The sequence below is a fragment of the Telmatherina bonti genome (genome assembly GCF_933228915.1).
Source record: "Telmatherina bonti genome assembly, chromosome: 21".
Lineage (NCBI taxonomy): Eukaryota > Metazoa > Chordata > Actinopteri > Atheriniformes > Telmatherinidae > Telmatherina > Telmatherina bonti.
Genome location: NC_136630.1, coordinates 6,369,578 through 6,388,227, shown reverse-complemented (window position 1 = coordinate 6,388,227; position 18,650 = coordinate 6,369,578). Strand labels below are relative to the sequence as shown.

The window sequence follows — 18,650 nt, the reverse complement described above, 5'->3', positions numbered from 1 at the left end:
AGATTCCTTTGTAACTGGACTGGACAGACAGCCACGGCACTACAACTAAACCGTGCATGCACGTTTGCATCGTCACACCCACCCGCGATGGGCGTGGAGCTGTGCTGCAGTGCAGGTGGTCAGGCATGAACCGAACTGCAGAGGCCACACCCTGATGGCTGCTCAAGTATGACACACACACATAAACCATCTCACCTTTTCTCTTAAATATACTAAACAACACACATGCTGCCATGGCTTTGAGCCATTTCAAGCAGCGATGCATGCTGCTGAACATAATATTTCCCCTCCGATATTCTAATATATCTAAGCATGAGTTGAATATGTTGAGAATTTTATAAGAAATATAAACTTCAGTGATGTTAAACTGGTCTGAGCTGGTGTCAGATTGTGTTATTAATAAGATGTAAATGGTTATAAATGCCACTGCAGTGCCGGTCAGCAAAATTCTTTTACACTCAGCATCCACTGGATGGCAATAGAGACCACAAGACTATCAATCCTCTGATTCTGATTCTTTCTCTCCCTGCAGCTGTTTGAAGTTCTCACATTTGCAGCTCAGTTGGTGCTTGTAGATGGTATTCTTGCATCACTTTGTGCTGCTTTATGTTGGTTAAAATGATAAACTCAGGTGTGTTCAGACTCACCAGTCCAGCTGAGACCGAGATGGTCGGCTACTATCGCCATGCGGACGTCTGTCCTCTCACAGGGGCTCTGAGGGCCTGAGTGAGGAAGCAAGGGAGGGGCAGGAGACAAACAGTTAACACGATGCCATGAACAATCCCTCCTAATGTATCAGCTCTGGTTCTCAGAGACATACAAAATGGCTCCCAAACGAATCAAAGACACTTGATGAAAGAAACAGATAAGGCTTATGAGCAGAGTTTCAGATTGTTCACATGAATGTGATCTGATCTGAACACATATACTTGTTAAGTTAAACTAAAAGTGTTGCTGTTTTCTGATGTGATGCTCATGTTAAAGCTGTTTAGAGTTGTTGCTGGAACAAAGACTTTACGTCTCAGTTGTCTGGTCATTTCAGCAAAGAGATCAGATGCTTGTCTGAATAAATGGCTGGGTATTTGGGAAAATTGTGTCTTTGGAGAAGGTAAGAGCTGCTACTATCTGTTCAAGAGTTAACTTAGCATGATATCTGCCATTTCTGAAGGTTAATGACCTTTGAAAAGCTAAGACGTGACTGGGGGGGGGGGGGGGGGGGGGGGGGGGGGGTTGGGGGTTCTTCATTTGTGCTTTGTGTCATTTTATTTATTCTTCACCAGTAAAAGAAATACTGATATTTACATATCTTAACAAATCTCTTTGTTTCTTTGGTGTGCAGTTATGCTGCACTTCAATCACACCAGAGTGCATTTCAATCACACTAAACCTCTTGAAAGTGCTCTCACCTATTTCCATAGGATGGGTCAGATTTCTAATTTTGGTCAAAATGATTAAAGCCACATTCACATCAGCCTTTTTGATTAAAAATCTGAGTATGTTTGCTCGGAAAGTCCGCTTTGTTTGGGGAAAATCTGAATGCACCAAACTAATTCTGATTCGGATCTAAGAAGCGGACTCTGTCTGCCCACAAATGCAGGTCTCGGCCCATTTCAAGCGGACCAAATACAGGAAGCGGACTACAAAAGTTGTAGTGTTGCATTGTGGGTAAATACATAGTGATAAATACATAACTCGCAAGAGGACGAAACAGAGTTTTCTTCTTCATGTAAGTCTCGTTCTCTTTTGCTAAATACTAGTGCAGCGCCACCCTTGGTGGGAATGGGGATATATTATTCTAAAGGTCTGGCTCGTTTGACTAAAGTGCAGCATAAACGCCATCTCGGTCCGCATGGATACACCCCCTAGAACTGAGCCGTCCCCAATCGGACCGAGTATAATGGACTATCCTGATGTGAATACACCCTAAGAAAGCTAAAAAAAATTATATGTAACAATGTTGAATATAATATGGAGACACACATATATGATACATATATACACATTCTGGAAAGCAAATGGGCTTGAAATCTAAATTAAATATAATGTTTGTATTCATTACTTTTAAGGTGACACTATTAAAGAACAACAGCGAGTCAGCTTGGATCAACGAAACCAGAAAAGTGTAAAAAAAAAACAAAAAAAAAAACCTCACATATCAACGTAACATTTTTATGTTGAGCAATGTTAGGATTAGTGTTAGTATTAGTAATAAAAATTTTAGGTGTGTGTATCACAAACAGGCAACATGACCCCCTCAGTGATTCAAAACAATTCAAGGTGTCAACTTGAAATCAGTCTAACTACACTCCTTTCCGGTCAATGTCTGACTGATTATGTGCAATCAGGCTGTGCTGATGTATTGGTACCAGAGGGTAAGAAGTCTATGAACCACGCAAGTAGACCATAAACAAGCATGAGGTTGATTTCCCCCCACCAAAAACCCCTAAAAATTCCTACATTTAAGTCTGAATCATGGTCAGAGTGGATGTGAGGGCTGTGTTTCATGGTGAGGTGCAAGACTAACATCATCTAGGTGTGCAGTAAAATGAGGATGTGTGCAGTCGCTCACATTAAGAAAAAGAACGCATACTCACTTAGAATTCAACAACTAAAAGGAATCTGTTGATACTGAAATAGTTGTATCTGTTTTTTTTATTTACTACACCTTCTATGGTTTATTTTTCTTTATTATTTTGAAAGGGTTAACTCAATAACATTGGTTTCTAATCTGATCTGAAATGGCCCTACTTCAGTTGGAACAAAACCAGCTTAATCTGGGAAGTCTGTCATTGATCCTCGGTATCTCAGCCTATACTTTTATGCCTACATCAGACAGCACAGAACACGGATAACAAGAACGACAGGAAGAAGGAATGACAGCTACACTTACATCACATCACAGAGCACCCACAACAGCTACATGCATCTCAAAGAGAAAAGATACAGTACAAGTGTTTAGAAAAAGTTTACAAACTAGTCTTGTTCTCCGTCACAGGAGCCGTGATTGGTTGATCAACCTGACTCCCTTCCTCCTTCTGCTCTCGCTCCTTCCCTCCAAGTGTCCGCCTACTCTTCCTCCTGCTCCTCCTCATCCTCTCACTGCTGGCCTGCTCAACCTCAGCTCTCACATCTCTAGCAGATGGTGTTGATGTGGTGGTGCTGGTGGAGGTGGAGGTAGAGGTGTGGGAAGGCCGGGAACTCCTAGAGGCTCTAGATGGCTCTGACAGGGAAGTGTTCCTGGTTGTACTCAGGCTGCAGCTCTCCTCGTCCTCAGTGGGCAGTGCTTTCCCCTCTAACTTTGTCTCAGCCTCCTTGGGAGGGGATTTTTCCAAGGATTTGGCTACCTGTCTACTAACAGACTTTGCTTTGCAGCTCTTTGAGAGCACTGCACTATTCTTTCTTCTTGTTTCATCCTTACTTTGAGGTTTTATTGAAGTGGTGTGTTCAGTGATCAATCTGCTTTTAGCCGGTTGCACCTTACATATGACTGCTTTAACTCTCTTATGACTAGATGCAGATTTGGTTCTAACCTGCCTCTGCTCCTGAGAACAAGAAGGGAACTTAATGGCTTTTAATACTGGGATTCTGGATTTTGGAAATTGACCCTCAAAGGGGTCAACTCTTTCTCTGACTTTATGCATTGTGTGTTTCCTGACGGGGAATTTGTCAACATTGTCTTGTGCTTTTTCTTTCATCATTGGCTGCTTTTGACTGCATAGCTTTTGGCTGGGAAATCTCACTGGTAACCTGGACTTAGATATATGGCCTTTAACTCCTCTGGCTTCTGATTTTGTTATTGCTACATTGGGAACAGCCCTTCCCTCCCTGTGGCTTTCCTCTAAATGGCTTAGGGATGTCTCGACCCGGCTGACTTCCTGGTGAGGGGATCCTGAATATGACAGCAAGTCAAACACAACTATGCCACCTTCTGAAAGGTCTGAATGGGAATCTGGGATGGTGCTACTGATATTGCTACTCTGTGTTTGCAAATTGCTGAGCTGTTGTGCAGGTGGGTAATCTGTGCTTTGGTGAAAAGTGTCTTGAATTTCTGTGGTCCAACCCAAATAGTCCCTCTGTTTGGATGCATCGGAACCAATGCTGGCAAATGATGGTCTACTACTCAAAGGGTTATCTGACATGTTTGACATGTCAAAATTGTAATAATCTGCATAGTTTGGGGTTAAATAGTAAAAATTATCTACAACTGTTCCTGAGGTTCTGTCAGTGCAACAATCAAAGGTGCCTGATGTTCTATATTTAGAGGTGCTATTTGAAGCGTCAGGGGTTTTATCAAATGACGGCTTTAATCCTGTTCTGAAAGTGGAGAATTTAGGTTCTGTGTTAGAGGCTGAGTCTCTCCACGTGCTATAACTAGTAGCCACATTAGATATTTCTACAGTGGTAGTTTGAATAGAAACTTGAGGGACTGATAATGCATAATGAGTATTGAACGGATCTTTGTGATGTGAGGAGGTATCTACCTCCGAGTCTCTAACTCTGTACCTGCCCGCTGAGTAGTAATGCTCACCAATCTGAAAAAACTGGAGCCTCTCCTCCACCATGTCCCTCTTGCTCATGTCAATCGCACCACTGCGTGTCATCTCAAACATCTTCCCTTCATGGAAGGGGAATGGGTTTTGCTCGCTCGTCGGCGTGCTATCGTCCGTCGGAGTTCGGGCCGGGGTAGTGTCTGTTGTTGTGGCCTGTGACTGGTCGTCGACCGCCAGTCCAAAAGGCTTAGGCTCATCATTGCTTCCCCGTGTCCCTCCCATGTCAACGACTTCTCCTTCACCACTTTTACTGGGCCAGGGATCGAAGTCTAGCCCCTTGGTGGCAACAGTCTTAAACGTAGAGTTAAACTCCTCTTCTAACTTATAACTAAAGTAAGTGTCTGAAAATCCCTCTTTGTCTGAATGTTTTTGTTCCTGACTTTGAGCTCCATCTTTACTAATGCTATCAGGTTTGCCACCATTTGAGGGAACATCCTTTTTCAGAATGTCCTTTTGGCATTCCTCTGGTGTCTTCTCTTCTTCAATAACCTCCAGTTTGGTCTGAGGAAAAGAGCGGTCGGTGGGCCTAAATGTGTCCGTTGCCCAGACGTCTCTCCGGCTATCTGGTAGACCAAACAGACGTAAATCTGCCTGCTCGCACAGGCCATCATCCTCATCCTGAAGCTCATACCCATCAAGTGAGTCTATCTCAGTAGCATCTGTGTCATGAGAAAATTCAGCCGTTGTGGCTATTGAACAGTCTGTTATTGACTGGTCATTTCCATTTTGTTCATATTCACAATCCTCTCCTTTGCCATTAGAACCTTTGGAACCATTGCTGGAACCATTGGAGCCATTAGCCCCACCATTTATTTCTTTGTTCCCGTTCTTGTCATGCCTTTTTGGTTTGGAGGCCTTATCCTTCTTTCTGTCCTCCTCCTCTGGGACTTTGAAGGTGAATTTCTTACATGGAATGGGCTGGAACATAGACTCATCCTCCTCTTCATCTGCATCTTCAGCATTTGACTGACTGTCATCTGTCCCGGGGGGCACCGGGGAAGGGGGTTGTATGCGTATAATTGGCTCAGTCAGCAGATGTTTGTCATGCTCTTCCTGTAAGTTCACCTCCATCATTTCTGTCTCAGTCTCTGAAGAGGCACAGGAACCTTTTCTCTCCTGGTCTGAGATTTCTGAACCTGAGTCCAAAGGGGGAGGGGGAGGGAACTCGATATATGCAATACCCTTATCTTTTGAGAATTCTTGCTGCTCCTGCCCTGTTATTTCATTATGTGTGCCATTTACTGTTTCTTGCTGACTGAAATGATCAGTTAATTCCTGCTGATTATCGACAGATTTTGTGTCTTGTTTATTAGCATTAACTAGGTCTGCTTGGTTAGCCTGGAGATTGGTTTTACTCCCTGGTGGGACTTCTTTAAAAGAGAAAACCTCCTTGCTCTGATCATCTTCCTCTGATTCCTCGGACACTTCCATGATAGGGCTCGGTTTTCCTGGCATGAATCCCATAAAGCCATCAGGAGTCTTTAATGTGAGGTCATAGCTGACCTCTTCAGAGCTGGGGGTCTCTGGTGTAATGGGACTTTTTCCTGAGCTGTCTATGAAAGAGACCTGCTCTAGTGTGTCATCGTCTGGACTTATCGGGCTGAGTCCAGAGTTTGATTTCTGTTTGACAGAATACAGTGCTCCTTTTGCTTCCCTCTCTGCCTGCCTTCCCACCTGGACATAAACAGGTAATGTTTTGATGCCCTTGAAATTCTCTTTGGTTGTTGCAGTAGCTGGAGGGGTAATGACTTTCTCCAGCATCTCTCTGGGGCTCAGAAGGTTGTTGGAGTTGGAATCTTTGGGTGCGTTATCTAGAATTTCAAAGGTTAGATCTGTTTTTGTTGGGGTTGTCTCAAGACTTTTGGTTTTAGATAATGTAGGTATCTGTGAGGGCTTCATTTTTGTCTGTTTCTTTGCAAGGTCATTATCTAAAGAATGGGATGCTGCTCTGACAGGAATTTGAGATTCTACCTTTTTTCTGAGATTTTTGTTTTGTGGTTCTTCTGAATCTGTTTTGGGCAGTTCGGCTTTTGTTTCTTTGGAAGCAGTCACACTTTTTGCAGTTTGTTGGTATTTTTTGGCATCACTCTCTTGAGTGCTTGTTAGTGTCTGAATTTTCTGACCTTTATTGCTTTCTTTAATTTCCTGAGTAATACTAGAAGTAGTATCCCTCCCTTTAGTTGTTGCTTTATCAGTCTTAATTTCGCCAAGTTGCTGAGAGGCCTCTGCAAGATTTTTGCTTGGAAGCTTGTCTACTTTGGAGAATTTAGGTGTTGATGTCTGAGAAGGTTTGCTGCCCTCTGTGTCCTTCTCAACTTCATCTTTTTGGCTTTCATATTCTGATGTTTCAGCTACATTTGATGTTTTCCCTCCAGAAAAAAACTGATAAACAGGAAGCTTGCTCTCTTTTAATTTCTGTATGGATGGTTTTGGTTGTACTGGAGGAGGTACTTTGGTAGGACTAGACTGACTTTGATTGGTTTTCTGAGCCGCAGATTCAAATTTCATCCTCACAGCACTGACTTTGGATGTTGATTTTACATGGGAAGGAGAAGAGGGTTCAGACTCACTGGTCTTTGGTTGTGGTTTAGTTTTATCTTCACTGGTATTGGAGAAGAAACTTTTCTGAGGGCTGCTTGGTAAGCTAGAGCTTTTCTTTTCAGCTACTGTGGAGCTTCCAAATGTTCTACCTACTGAAGGCTCCCTGAGTTTGGTTTTACTTAACCCTTCTTCTCCAACTTTAGGCTTCTGCTGCGTTTTCTCTGGGCTGCTACAAGCCGAGCTTGGCCAGGATCTGGGCTCCTTTGGCTCTCGTTTAACAGGTTTTTTCTCAGGAGACTGTAGCTCATCATTGAGCTTCTCTGTTTTGTCACGGAAAAACTGTGATACCTCACTTAGTTTTTCCTCTGCTTCCTTTACAGTCTGATCTACCCTATCCTCATAAAGCAGCTTATCCCTGCTCCTGTCATGTTTGTCTTCTGTAAATCGCATCCAAACTGCATGTTTGGGGCTGCCCTGTTCTGTTGAGTAATGGAGCACTGTCACCTTGTCAAACTGTGATGTTTCGTCCCTGTTTAGGAATTTACCTGATTTAGGGGACCCATCTTTTGATGATTTGGAAAAAAACTCTCTTTTGGGGCTACCTTGCTGCTGATTTGTATTCTCGCGGCTGCCAGTTGTCTCCGAAACCCCATAACGACTTTTATCAGCGACTGTTGCTGAATCCTCTGTGTCTGAATGAGACACGTCAAGTTTCTCAGAGAGAAGCATTTTCTCTGCAAACCTATAAGACTCACCTCGGACCTCTGAAAGCTCATCGTCACAGTATTCTATAGAGTGCTGGCTCAGTAGTTTTAGGGCTTTGTATGAATCATCTGCTATTAGCTGGGCTGAACTTGGGCGACTGTCTTCCTCTTGCGAAACTGGGGTATTAACGCGAGAGGTTTCCAGGAAGGAGGGCAGCGATTCTTCGGCAGTGAGCTCCTCTTCTTCCTGTTGGACCTCATCATATTCAGTTATCTCCTTTATTCCACGATCACCTTTGTAGACATAGAGCTCAGGGTGTTTCTTGGTTTCTCTGATAATAACCTCAGTTGGTTCGGCTGTGCTGTGACCCTTTTCAATGTGGACCTCAATTATCCTTTCAACCTTGGGTTTGGATTTACTGTCCCTGTCAAGAAATCTAGGAGTCAGCTCATCACCTTTGACAGAGTCCTGGCTAGCTTTATGTTCAAAAAGGCCTGCCAGATCTTTAGATGGGTCCCTCCCTGACTGGAAAGCTTTCATGATATCTCTCACCGACATAGCCTCCTCTATCATCTCTGTGCTATTAGTCAGTTGGGGCTTGTGATAAACCATTCTAGTAGTAGTGGTAATATGAGTTTCCTCTTTAAGACACATGCTTTTGTTCATCATTGCGTCATCTTCTGGCATTTTCATTTGAAGGGCTTTTGTAGAAGCTTCTTCGGGCTCTATTGCAGGTAAGGCGGAGGCAGCCTCCTCCATGAGTCCAGGCTCATGAAGATCGTCAGGTTGCTCGAAGCTCCTAATGTGGACCACCTCAGTCCTGGTCTCAGTTACACAAGGAGGAATGGGTGAATCTGTAAATAAAGGCTTGGGTCCTGTGCTTTCGGCACTTTGAGGAGCAGAGGGCGTCTTTTCACTTCTCGTCTCAAAGCCGCTGTCTGACAGTGGACTCTTATCCTGCTCATGAGACAGGTCCTCGGGGGATTCTAGGATTGTGTCCGACCCCTGATAGGACTCAGCAAGCTTGCTTAAGTCCTTCTCTGAGGGAGACCTGAGCATGCCTGAGACTGGCGGAGGCATTTTTAATTTGTGCTCTTGTATGGACATAGATGGTTTGAGGACGCGCTTTTGTTTCTCTTCCCCTTCTCTTTTCACCTCATCCTCATATCTACTTTTCAGTTCTGCCATTTTCGAAAGAGAGCTAGCACCAATGTCATTTGTTAAGAAATCTACAACTTTAGCTAACTCTAATTCATTGCTCGCCATTGATTGATGTTTGTAAAAGAGTGTGTTTTCGTCAAAAGGAGGATAATAATCTGGGAGGGTGCTTCTTTGTGCCTCTTCAATCTCATCTTTGGAAAATTCCTCCCATTCATCCTCCGAGGCTTTCCCTTTACCTTCAGTCATGATGTCTTTCTGTAATATCTCACTGACTTTGACTAAATCTTCTTTCACCTTCTCCACTAAAGCGTATGGCTCTTCATCCTCTAATTTAGTCTCTTTAGGAGTTCCAGTATGTGATGTCTGCACAGTTTTAGCTGCTGTCTGTGTGTCTGTCTGTAGGATTGCTGTCATTCTGATTAGATCTTCTTTCATGTCTGCTACATCTTTCAGTATCTCCTGGTTGGAAGCTGGAGTTGGGTGGATGATGGGTGGTGTGATAAACGGAGGGGATTTCAGTTGGGATTTTATTTTTGTTCCAGTGACACATGTTGACAAACTGGAAGAAGGTGAGGATGAGGCACGCGGGGAATCAGGAAGTGCCATTTTGAGAGACCCGGGCCCTGGTTTAGCAGGACTGTCTGGGATAACATTGAGCAGTGAATAAACAGGGACAGTCATTGTACTGGATGAGACTGCCGAACTCTGGGGGGCAGCTGCAGATCTCAGAGAACCATAAGCAGAACTTGCTGTTGCAGATCTACGGGAGGAGGACAGTGATTTAAGTGTGCCATAGCCTGAGACTGAGTATGAGTCAATAGCTTCATTTATGGCTGCACTGACACCAGACGTTGCTGCCTGTGTGGTGGCCTGGATTCTTTCCTGAAGACTGCTACTTCTCTCTGAGAGCAGGCGTGAAGAAGGAGAGGATGGTGTGGAGGAAGATGATGGGTATTTCACTGGTGAGACAGAGCCGTTCATCATGGAAAATTCTGAGGAAGGAATGGTTGTTTGGCCAGTTGAGGAGAAAGAAGAGATGGATGTCCTCCCTCCACGGGATGAGAGCGTGGACTCAACAGAGGTTTTTAAAGAGGACAGACTTGAGATGCTTTTAATAGAAGGAAGGGTGGCTGTGGCTGAATCTGTCCCAACTGTGGACCCAAGAGCAGTTTTAAAAGGGAGATTGGAGCTGTACATGCTGTATGTTGTTTTTGGTGATGCTGCAGAAGGAGTAGGAGCTGAAGACCTCTCTGATAAAGAACCATTGGGTAGTGAATGAAGGGGGGAGGTTCTTGATGTGTATGCTGAGGCCAGGTTTTTAATTGAAGCTGGATCTGTGGCAGGTTTAGTTCCAGAGGTCACAAGGCTGGCAGACCCATGAAGAGGGTACTGACCCTGCTGGACAACTGTTTTAATGGGTGAAGGCACAGTCCTGTAAGATCTGATGGGAGATGAGGATTGTAGATCACTGACTGATTTAACTGGGGAAGACAGAGCTGGTGATGGAGCTGCACCCATGGAGGCTTTAATCGATGTAGGACATGCAGGGGATGGGGTTGAGAGGGGCCAGGTAGACTTTAATGGAGAAGCAGCTGGTGAGCTTGCCGGTGAATCGGTAGAGGCGAGTGGACCCCCCACTCCGACGGGCCTTGTTTGGCCAGGGACGGTAATAGGAGCAGACGACCATGGGGGGTAAGGTCTGGTTGGAAAGACAGGTTTGTGAGGGTAACCAGCAGGCAGTGCTCTTGTTGCTGCACTTCGTTCAACTGCTGTTTCTTCAGGTGAATTCAGAAAAATAATGATGGAGGGATGGAAAAAAAAAAACAATCAAAAGAATTGGAAGATGAATTGTAAAGATAAGAGAAAATTATGTTGAGAAAGAAAAAGGAGGGAAAAATGTGAAAAAAGAGAAGACCAGAGGAGGAAGAGTTGGTCAGTGATGCAGTTGTATTATCAAGGAGGGAAAAACAGCAGTTACATTTGTGCTGGATAAGACATTTAAGTACTGACTGAAGATGGACTCGCAGAAAGAAACAGCTGTGTTCCTTTGTGACACAGGATTGGCAGATGACTCAAACAACAGCAACATCAACATAAAGAGTAAACCAAACAAAGCACATATAGCAGCAAACTAAATATTCAAGGACAATGGCGTAGACTGACAGCTGACAACAGAAAAATGGTAGACAAATGCAACAGGATTAACACAAAAACAACTTCTCTCTTTGGACTTCACATATTCTAATACCAGCAAATAGAGTCTGGCTCTAAATTCAGTCCGCTTTTTCAAGTGCCTTTTATCTGTTTGGTCCACAAATGACAGTTTCCATAATGGGAATTTAGAGACTTTGAAAAAAATGGAGCCAAGGCTGCAGAAGTTTACATTTTCCTTTTTGTTGTAAAGCAAACAAAATATGACAAAATGTGCTTTTCAAGACTGTTTCGGCCCATTTTGTCATGCAGCATCATTGGTGACGAGCAAAACTGTGCAAAACTGAAAAGAAATGCCTGAAAGAAGCCAAACTCAAGACCTCCAACGTGCATTTTTGTCCCACGCAAAAGTGCTGTCATCACAAAGCCAAAAAGAGCTTTGAACTGCAAAGGTATCAAATGCAATACAAAGAAATTTTACTTTGACTCCCCCATAAAAAATGTCTTGTAACACTGTGCTGGTTAAGTCAGAGTAAAATTTAGCTGTATAAGAAATTTAAAACACAGCAGTGGAAATCAACCAAACAAACCAAGAGGAACCACAACTCACAACGTGAGCAAGCATGGCACACAAACTTAAAAACCACTCACTGACTCATGCAGAAATATGTACCATGTTGTAAACAAGCAAGTGGACACTGTGTGGTATGCGGGATGAAAAATGTGCATTTGCCACATTGACTAAGTAACATTTATCTGCATATTGATCAGTTGTGTAATTAAACTGTTAGCAAAGTAATGTAGTCACTAAATTTGGCATTATTTAATACTCAAATGGTTTGTTAGTGAAGATGTCAAACTCACTCAGTGCAGGCTCGGCCAGATAGCTGTAGCGCTTACGTAAGGCTAGGGATGCAAAGGTATGACGTCGATCTGGCTTTTCAGTCTGCAACAATAGCAAACAACACAAAAACCTATCAGTTCTTGGTCAACCTACAATGCAAAGTGCTGCAAAATCAGCACATTTTAGTGTAAAATTAAAGCAAACCTTTGAGTCTGCATTAGTTTATGTTCATAAATATAAGTAGTTGTGAAATATATCAGCAAATCCTCTTGCACTTAAAGCTTTATTGGTATTATTGATGCTACTGCTGTCCAGGACTGTCACTTTTTCCGAAGACAAATTTAAAATAAATGAAAGATTCTTGTCTTATCCTTTAGAGAGTATCTCAGAGTGTGGTGTCGTAGAGCTGGAATATTACGTTGTGGCCCCAGTTCCATCATATCTTCCAGAAAACGGCAGCTGTAGCTGTCTGTGCTAAACAGCAAGCAGTCAGACAGAATTTATTACCAAGCATAAACTTGTTTATACTTGTGCTTCGCTTGGGTGTAAAGCTAGCTGGTGAGTTTGTAGATTTGTTGTTATAATACTAGAGTAAGAAACTACTTTGTACAACGCTAGCAATTAGCTGTATCTTCATCATAACAGTAAAAAATCGCTACATAGAGCTGCTCCTCAGATTATTTAGTGTAAGGACAGCTTTTCACGCTAGATACCTCCATTTTGATGGCAACGTGACAAACATAACATTGGCTTATTTTACTAAGAGGATTCCAGGCACACATCAGGTGGAGCTACAAGGCAAACTACTTCTAATGGTCTGATACACACATCTAAAACCACCTTCTGTCTAAAGCACTGAAAAACTGATTATTTATTTGAAAGAGCTACTGACACATTTACATATGTTAGAACAAATCCTGAGATTTTGAAGAAAAAGTGACAGTCCTACTGCTTACCTTAAAGGTGGAGTATGTAAGAGTTTCAATATTTTCAAAATAAAATAACTGAAAAAATAACTACAATCATAATTAGATAGTTTTTTTAAACATGTAGGTTCCAGTCTGTCCATATTTGATGCGTTAATAAATTACAAGTTTAATTAATGACAAAGACCCTTCTTAAATGTTTGCCTACCAGGAAAAAAAAAAAGTGTTTTTTGTCATTTGTCATTAATTAAACTTTTAATTTAATAACGCACCAAATATGGACAGGCTGGAACCTACATGTTTAAAAAACTATCTAATTACGATTGTAGTTATTTTATTAGTTAATTTATTTTGAAAATATTGAAAATCTTACATACTCTACCTTTAAATGTTTACCCGAAATGTTAATGTAATAACTTCAGTAATGTATACAGTTACGAATAGGCTAGAAATTTTATGATTAATTTGCCTGCATGAGCACATAACCCAATTTGGTGTAATGTCAACAAATGTTTTTGATGTAACACATACTGCAGTGTGCAGAGGATAAGGACTGGACATAAGACATGTAGTTTTTCCCATATCTACCATGTATCATGCAAAACTGAGGAGCTAGAGGTGGCTTCAAGCAAGGAAAGCTGATACTGCCCTTGCAGAAGCAATAAAAAAATGAAGTTAAATGGCAGAGCTGAGCCGCTAAAGATCTGGCGCAGAGGACAGCACATGGTGGGCAGGGTGTGGTTTACCTCATCCTCGGCATCTGACTCCATTTCCTGGTTCCCAAGATGCATTGCAGAAACAGGGGGAGTAACATAATGGAAAGCAGGGGGAAAAGAAACATCAGGGTGTGAAAAAGGAGTGATTGACAGAAGCTCTAAATAAGAAGCGAAGCCACTTTAGCAACTTAAAAAACAGAGGCTGAACAAACAGCAAAAAATATATAAAGCGCCAAAACTCAGAAGCAAAGACGGCAAATGAGGTCAAGCCACAAAAACAGCCAGCCTGATAATCAAAAAACTCTTCAGCACACAAGCCCTCAGCCAAAAGCAAGTCATCCAAATCAAAAGGCAGGAAGAAACAAAATGAAACAGCCAATGACAAGAACCCACTGCAAAGATTACCAATATATAAATAGAGAGAGAAGCTTTAAACAGATAAAAGACACAGTGGCGGCAGTTTGGCCAAAGTCTTTCTCTGTCTTTCATATATCAGTGTGTAATGGGAGCTGAAAAGACCCTAACCATGAATATGGTTATGGATGTGACAACAGAGAATGGTGAGCTCACACTGTCTTACCTTCTTCACCGCTGGAAGTGTGATGTTCAGATTGCACACTGCGGTTTGTGGAAGACCTTTCATGGTCTTACACTCTTTCAGGAAAGTGAGACGGCCGCAGGACTCCTGACTGGGGTCTCTAACCTAAAGAGAGATAAATGCTTCTTTATGCGCTCTTTTCTTGATTAGGTGGTGCTAAAAAGATTCAGGGAAGCACATGTATGCAAATGTTGTGCACTTAATCGTATTTTCTTACTTGTGTCAATGCAAATGAGTTGTGTGCAAATTTTTGTATGTTTACTTCCACTAATGAGGTTATGTTTTTACCTGTGTTTATTTGTTTGTTTGTGTTCAAGACAACTCAAAAAGTGATGGATTTTTCTGAAATTCTTTCAAGAGTTGCTGGAATGGTGACAAGGAAGAACCGATTAAAATTTTGGTGATCCGGATCACCGTTTGGATCCAGGAATTGAAGAATTCTCTAACATTGTGCTTGGCGGAAGTTTGCGCTCTTCGAGTGCTTTTCTAGTTTAAAGATCCTGTAGTCATCAAAATCCACTTCTTAAAGGTTTTCTAACAGTCACATGTCCTCATAGCATGTGTAGGAAGCCCAAAAATTACTAAAAAATCTGTCACCTCCTTCATGTTTTGGGCTCTACTTTTCAGTAAATGTCTGCTCAAACAGTTGACTCTGATATCTTTCCCTTTGTGGCAGATACTATTGACCTGCCCCACATCTAGCTGAGCCTGCCTTCCAAAAAGTACCGAGTAGGAGCTGGCGAAAACCTGAGAGGGGTGTGGTTCAGGTTCAGAAACAGCTCACTAGAGGCTCTTTTGGTATGACTGAAATTAAGGCGCGAGGCTGAAAATGGTGTAAAACACTGAGAATGATGTTAGACAGCTGAAATCCTCATGAAACTGTTGAAAAAATGTGTAATATGGGACCTTTAGGAAACACAGAATTGATTAATAAACTGTGAAACCATGTTTACATAATGTGCTCTGTAGCTCTATTTACTGTTAAAATAGTTACATGTCTTAAATATAACAAAAAAAGACAAAAAGCGAGTTTTTAAATACTAGAGGAAGTGTACTGACACAAAGTTGCATCAAGGGAAGCAAAGGTTGTAATTCATAAACTGTAGGGAGTTTTAACATATTTACATATGGATCAAACTCACAACCATAGAAAATTTATTCTTGTAATAAGTTTTTAAAACTGAACTGATTTCAATCCAAACGGGAGTACAAGCACAATTTTAAAACTAATTTTGGTTCAAATATGCCTTTAAAAATGCACATCTCACAACATTTTACTTCTAATGCCACTGGACATGGAAATGGTTACAATTACTACCACGCAGTCCTTCGCATAAAGCTGGAATTGGCATGGTGAAATTCAGATTTTTCCCTTTTTTTCCACCCAGAAAGGGTCATATGACGCGGGTAATTCAGCTGTGGACACAACAAGCAAGAACTACTTGGCAACAGAAGTGTTCACACTGTTGTCTCCACTGTAAAATGAGCTGTATAATAAACCAAAATTTAATAGAACAGCCAAGAAGTATTCCTTAGATGTAGCAGAATAACATTTTTACTCTCCCTCTGTGTTCTGTCATCTGAGCTAATGTGTTCTAGGTTATGGCATCAGGTATGGACACACATGCATGCTCCTGCATGCGAGTCCCTGATGCACAAAGCTGAGGACTTTAACTTCCAAAATGTATTTTGTAAAACAGATTGATATTTCTTAAGATTGATTGGTCTTCAGCCTCAACTTATTTGTACTCTGTTGTCTCCCCCAATCTTTTTGCCTTTTGGCCCTTCATGGAAGTCTTTTTTTCTGCATCTGCAATGTCTGAAATGTGTGGGAAATATTAATTCTACTTTATAAATGAAACTAGTAATAAATACAAAGTGTACGTTGTCATAGAGACAGCTACTGATGATCTCACAGACATGACAAAGTAAAGATTTATCCTGTAACTTAGTTGGTTAGATGATGCTGACATAAAGTGATGACTTGAAGTGAGAGCGTCTTGATTTGATATCTACTTTTCTCTTTCCTCTGGCCTGCTTTACTTTGCAAAAACTGAAATCTAAGTAAGATTAAAAATCTTAAATCGAGTACACATATGCTTTTTTTTTTTTAAAGGTAAGATAATTCTTAGTTTTTATGCCAGAGATTTCCTCTTGTTTTAAGAGTATTTTTACTTGTTTTGGGAAGCCAAATTTTATCTTATTTTAAGCAACATTTACCTAATTTTTGTATATTTGTTCTTGTTTTTTAAGGCTGAGTTTTTGCAGTGTATGAGGGTTATAAGTAGCTTTAGGTCTGATGTGACACTAATCTTATCGCCTCATGAAATAAGTTATGAAAACCTGAGTGTAAACTCAAACTTTTTTGACACGTAGCTTTAGAGACCTGCCAGCTCCACATCCCAGCTTGAGGAGCAGGTTTGGTTGCACCATTATAATGTTGGAGTACCTTGACACTGAAGGGCAAACGGTTTTCCTTGAAGGCGTAAAAGTTGAGAACTAACTGCTGACCAGCTTTGGTCAGAGGAGCCAGGTTTCCATAGCAGTCCACATAGATGGGCCTGCCCTCCAGGACCTGAGATAACAGCAAGAGTAATAAAACTGAGTTCATTTACATTTGAAAACGTTTTCATGAAGCATATTATCTAATTCTCAGTAATATGGATCTGAAACTGACATCTAGTAAAAAAATGATCAGATAATCGATGATTTAGAATAAAATAAAAATAAAAGCTACTGTGTTGAATGTGACAAGTTAACCGTGTACCTCTATGTCTTTGCTCCTGGCCACTTCCTCAAAGTTCTCCTGCTGCTCCAGGGTTTTGTCCACCTTGTCATCCGTCATGCAGAAACATCGGAGATTGGACTCCACTGGGTCATTCATCTTAGCAAACACCACAAACTTGGCCATGTAGGGCACGCAGATCAGCTCCCTGTAGAGCTGCGTGGCCAAGCTCACCGTCTCCGGGATCTGGTGGCAGTCTGCTAACCAAAACCTGGGAGGAGGCAAATAAAACGGCGAACATTTAGGACACGGTGATCGGTGTAATATATGTATATTTATGTAAATGCAGCACATGTTCTCACCTAGCAGAGACATTGGTGGTGAAGGAGACACAGTCATTGACGAAAGTAAGAGGAGTTGTGCCGGTGATGTCCTCCCACTGTGCTGGTGACGTTCCACCTGTCAGATGAAAAAAAAAATCATATTTAAAGAGATTAGATTTAGCATCTAATCTACATGGTTAGCAGAACATCATATGAGAGGCAAGTGAGAGTGAAGCCAATAAGAACTAATTATTTTCTTGATATATGATGCGAAACAAACAGAAATCTTGCCAACTCGACATGTTTAAAGCGATTTAACTCGCCTGAGGTGCAGCATGACATCTGACCTTGTCTGATTCTTAGGCCTTTAACTAAGCCAAACTCTAATGTTTGTTCTAAATAAAAACCTTCTAAAAGCCAAACCTGTACATATTTGTCCCCTCTCTTTTGCATTTGACAGGTTTTCGAAGAAAACCAGGTGACAGAATATCAGAACTCGCCTGTAATGCTACAGAGGAGGCGAAGGCAGGGAGTGCTGTCTCCTTTGTAGCCATTTGTAAGCCCCTCCCCTGAGAGGGGCGGGACTGGGATTGTCATGGTGATTGGCTTGTGGAATTTCCTCCTTCTGGGCTCCACGGTAACAATAGGGCTAAAGGTTGCTCGGTTCCCGAGGATTTTCTTCACGGTGTCGTCGGGAATCGGCTGGGCCTGGAAGAACACCGTAAACAGTACCGTAAACTTGTGTCGCTTCCTTCTGTGCGCGTTTGTCGATACTTTACCACATCTTCATCATAATGTAAACAAAACTGGTTTGTGTCTTTCAACTCACCTGCAACCCAACCTTGATCTTCTTTGTCAACGCCCCCTCGGGGAAGGAAGCCTGAACCAATGGCACGGTGCGGCTGCACAGAGTCCCGCCCTCTGGTCCCATCTGATGGGTCTCCTGTCTTATCCGAGACACCACAGCAAAGTATTGTGGGAAATCCTTGGTGATGATGCGGCAGATCCTCTTCCTCTCTAGTTCCTCTGGACTGTCCAGTTCTGCAGGTGAGGAGGGAAATAAGACAAAAAGTAAACACCAATGACATGTTGAAGATTTATCATCCAAACCTTTAGAAACAGTTTGCTGATATAATTAAAATCATCAGACAATAAATGGACATAAGCATAACATCTTTATAAAAGGTAATTTTTCTTGTGATAACATAGGTTGTTTTTTTTTTGTTGTTTTTTTTATTAAGTATTTAATACAATTAATAATACTGTAAAGAAAGCATGAACAAAAACACCAACAGTTAAAAAGCTAAAGCAGTGTAGCAGCCATCAGGCCTGCTTGCAGGGGTTTTCATACTTCAGCTCAGAAATATACAACAACCGGTGAGATGATCTACTGTTTCTACTCTGCTGTGT

General features: G+C 41.9%; 1 protein-coding gene across 3 annotated transcripts in view; it reads right to left on the bottom strand.

The window, feature by feature from the left end:
• The window catches only part of LOC306771905 (ankyrin-1-like), a 191,151-nt gene that overhangs the window by 21,086 nt on the left and 151,415 nt on the right, over window positions 1-18,650 (bottom strand). For 2 of the 3 annotated variants that reach the window (XM_079261231.1, XM_079261233.1), the window contains 9 exons: window positions 18,070-18,281; window positions 17,741-17,948; window positions 17,280-17,376; window positions 16,960-17,188; window positions 16,642-16,767; window positions 14,175-14,297; window positions 13,625-13,651; window positions 11,973-12,054; window positions 648-722 (listed from right to left, as the gene is read on the bottom strand). In XM_079261231.1, the coding sequence (XP_079117357.1) occupies window positions 648-722; window positions 11,973-12,054; window positions 13,625-13,651; window positions 14,175-14,297; window positions 16,642-16,767; window positions 16,960-17,188; window positions 17,280-17,376; window positions 17,741-17,948; window positions 18,070-18,281 (1,179 nt within the window). The remainder of the gene's footprint in view (window positions 1-647; window positions 723-11,972; window positions 12,055-13,624; window positions 13,652-14,174; window positions 14,298-16,641; window positions 16,768-16,959; window positions 17,189-17,279; window positions 17,377-17,740; window positions 17,949-18,069; window positions 18,282-18,650) is intronic. The other variant, XM_079261232.1, reaches the window with a different exon arrangement.